Source organism: Cyprinodon variegatus, unplaced genomic scaffold (assembly GCF_000732505.1).
Source record: "Cyprinodon variegatus isolate N-32 unplaced genomic scaffold, C_variegatus-1.0 Scaffold1589, whole genome shotgun sequence".
NCBI classification, from domain to species: Eukaryota; Metazoa; Chordata; class Actinopteri; order Cyprinodontiformes; family Cyprinodontidae; genus Cyprinodon; species Cyprinodon variegatus.
The window spans coordinates 32,204-35,679 of record NW_015152042.1 but is presented as its reverse complement, the minus strand read 5'-3'; the positions used below and the strand labels follow the sequence as shown (position 1 = coordinate 35,679).

Below are 3,476 nucleotides of genomic sequence, written 5' to 3'. Positions count from 1 at the left end.
TATAGAATCATTCTATCACCCTATTAGAGACCAGAAGGACCAGATACCCTATAGAATCATTCTATCGCCCCTTTAGAGGGCGCCGTGCTAAGAGGACCAAATGAAGCCCTACAAAGTTTCCTCGTCTCTTTGAGTGCTCGCTGTTGGACAGACAGACCGTGTTCCCAAGCTTAATCTAGACAGACTTCTTCTCCAGGACTAACCAGAACAAACCAACCCAAATCAGACTCCAGAACGAAACCAAAGCCCACCTCCTCCATTCCACTGAGCCAGCACCTTCCCCCTCTTTCATCTGATGCTTAGCAGATACTCTGCTTGGGCGAGAGCTAGGCAGAAAAGTTCATTTTAGACGTGTTGTTTGTGTTTTATTTGGAAGAACCTTCTGGTTCAACTGCTGATGGTTTTTCAGTCAGAGTTCTGAACTGAATGCTAACGCTAACTGAGCCTGGCTGAATGATCCATGCTGCGTGTTACTGTCTACTTTATTCCTCATTTGCATTTAGTTCAAGAGTTAGGCTACTACGGTTGGATTTGATAGCATTGTTAGCTCCAAGATAATAATAATAGCTTGTTATTGCTAGCTCCCTATGGTAGCAGCCTTTTCTGAGTCCTCTAATCGCTATTTTGTTCTAGCTGGCCTGCCCCTGAACCGGACCGCCTGGTACCAGCTGAATTAACCCATTCTTTACAGCGTTACTATATTTTAATGCATTCCTGAGTCTTTTGGTCATTTTCACTGATTGATTGCATTTAAAATCTCTACATTAGTTATTCACATTTATCTGCTGGTATTTTAAAGGAAACTTTTAATGCATTAAGCCTTAAAACTTCAACATTCTTCAAAAACTCTTGAACGGACTCTTAAAATCCTTTTTTGTCTGCTTTTATTTAGTTGTGCTTATTTTCAGTAGAGTTTAGTATTTACACAGTTATTAGATAAAATAATCCAGTGATAGGGATTAATAGTTATTAAAGGCATCATTGTATTTTAACCTTTGGTCTTTTTTAGTTATTTTATGTAGTGAACGATTTGTCACTCAGGTCAGATCTACCCTCCTTTTGGTGAACATTTGAATGAACAGAGACAGTTTATTTGGTCGGTGATTAATAACTCTGCTGATAGCCATAATCCAAATTACTTAATTGGCAAAGGCAACTGGATCTTAACAGTCCAGGACTCCGGCCTTTATGTAAAGGACTAAACCCTGGTGAGTAAGCAGATTACAGTTCGAATTGTTTCAATAATATTAAATAACATTTATTGGCTTTACGCATGATTTCAATGACCTATTAATTAACTATACCTCCCAGTTCTAGTTATTTAATATTTTCATAATCTTTGGGTAAAATTGCACAACAGATGTATTGCAGATTAGACTGCAAATGTTACACAATGATGCAAATACGCTACTCGTCCACTGATGAGGAGCCATTTATCATCTTTTGGTGGACGTTCATGTTAGACTTTATCTTGTTAATGTTAGGAATCCAGTTTGTGTTGGTTGTTTGTGTGTTTTCTCTCTCCACCACCAGGTGGTGCCATGTCCTCGTTGGGCCTCCCTGCACACCTCCGTCTCGTTGGACTATTACTGGAGGAGTATTTGAGCAGTGGGCTGTCACTACCTTGATGCCAGAGTGTTTGCCAGTTTTGGGTACTCTAGCCAAGCTGAGATTAGCAGAATCTAACCTAAGCTTTGTTTCTCTGAGACATATCAAGTTTTTGTCTTTGCTCTTCAGCAGGAAGCCTTCCTGAGTAACTAGATACCTGGACCTTCTCCCCCTGGAAGGATTAAGTGAGTACACACTGAGCAGGGGAAAACCTCCACATTGTCCGTTCAAGTCCTCATCGGAAATCCAAGTGACAGTCCACTCCTTTACTCCTCTGGGTCCAACGTTTGTCTATCTGTCTCTTCTCTAGATTAACCCCCACAAGCTGGATTCAGGGATAAATAAGAGCCCCTTCAAACTTGAGTTCCTCTTCAGTAATATTCAAGCCTCAGTCAAATTCCCTACGATCCCTGAACTGATCACTGTGATCTCCCCTTCAGACTTTCCAATTCCAATTCACCAGTCCACAGAGTTCCAGATCCAACTTCTGTTATTCATCTACATTTAATAAACCTGTTTTTCCTTTGGTCTCTGAGTGGTTCTCTGCATGTGGATCAGATCGCTTAAACCAATCATGACAGTTAAGGTTCCACAACACTGAAAATATGCCATGTTTATTTCATTTAAATGTTAGAAGGTGTAAGAGGTCCATATTAATGCCAGTCATGAATACACAAGTCTAAATGTATTTATGTCATTGGTTAAATAGGCAGAATACTGAGTAGGAGTGTTTTCAGCTGTTAGATGGTCATATTTATATCAGCAGGTGCACTAAATGACCTCAGTGATCTAATCCGATTAGACATCTCTGGATCATCATGTTCAGGTCTATCTGATACCACCAGGTTGCAACTCAAACTGTCCAGGAGCTCAGTGATGTGATGCAACCTCCTGACGCCCTTGTCCCTAGGAGGTCTTCCTCTGCAGACCAACCAGTCAGGACCTTGGAGAGCTGCTGAAGGACCTGCCCGCCATGTGGACCAGCCTGCAGCAGTTTTTCAGGTTAAGTCTATCTTCAACCATGTGTCCTCCTAATGCTGCCAACATGTTAGCCATTCCATTTCAGTTTGGATATCCAGCATGATTAGTCTTTCAATGTGTTCTAACCCTCGTTCAAAGTGTTCCTTTTGTTTTTTTAGTGGTGTCTAAACATTTTTAAGGTTTTAAATTTTCCATCTGACCTAACCAAAGCGAGCTCTTGGTTGAGGCGCCTGACCTTTATCATTTGGGAAAGATCTCCAGCATCTGCCAGCTCCAACACAATGTTCAGCTCGTTGTCTTCAATAAAGGAGTCCAGATACTTGATTACATTTGGATGATTCAGTTGCTGAAAAACACAAACAGGAAGAACATTCTTAGTAATTATTCCAAAGGAGCGTTTTTATCTTTACCGACCATCTCATGCTAGCTAAACATAAGCAGAAGATATTTTTTCAATTCAATTCAGTTTATTTATATAGCGCCAAATTCACAACACATGTCATCTCAAGGCACTTTCCAGTTCAACCAGATCATCCAGTCAAATTTTCTATCTAAGGAAAACCAGCTGATTGCATCAACTCATTGACTCTTCAGCAATCCCTCACACTAAGCATGCTTGTAGTGACAGTGGAGAGGAAAAACTCCCTTTGAACAGGAAGAAACCTCCAGCAGAACCAGGCTCAGTGTGAGCGGCCATCTGCCGAGGCCCACTATTTTTTGATTCCGCAACCCTCACCACCCGATCCGTCTCAGAAGCTCCGTCCATCCTGCGCATTCCTTTTGAATATTTTCTATTTGCATAAATATAGCATATTCTAAAAGCGGAAAAAGCAATACACTTACAGACTTGAAAACAATACTGTGACTGCTCAGAGCATGTCCGATGA

At 41.0% G+C, this 3,476-nt stretch overlaps 1 protein-coding gene across 3 annotated transcripts in view; it reads right to left on the bottom strand.

The window, feature by feature from the left end:
- The window catches only part of LOC107104011 (serine/threonine-protein kinase Nek6-like), a 26,406-nt gene that overhangs the window by 14,784 nt on the left and 8,146 nt on the right, over positions 1–3,476 (bottom strand). For all 3 annotated transcript variants that reach the window (XR_001482217.1, XM_015403897.1, XM_015403896.1), the window contains exon 5: positions 2,825–2,935. Coding sequence is in view for 2 of the 3 variants with exons in the window: in XM_015403897.1 (XP_015259383.1) it covers positions 2,825–2,935 (111 nt within the window). In the remaining variant the exon portion in view is untranslated. The remainder of the gene's footprint in view (positions 1–2,824; positions 2,936–3,476) is intronic.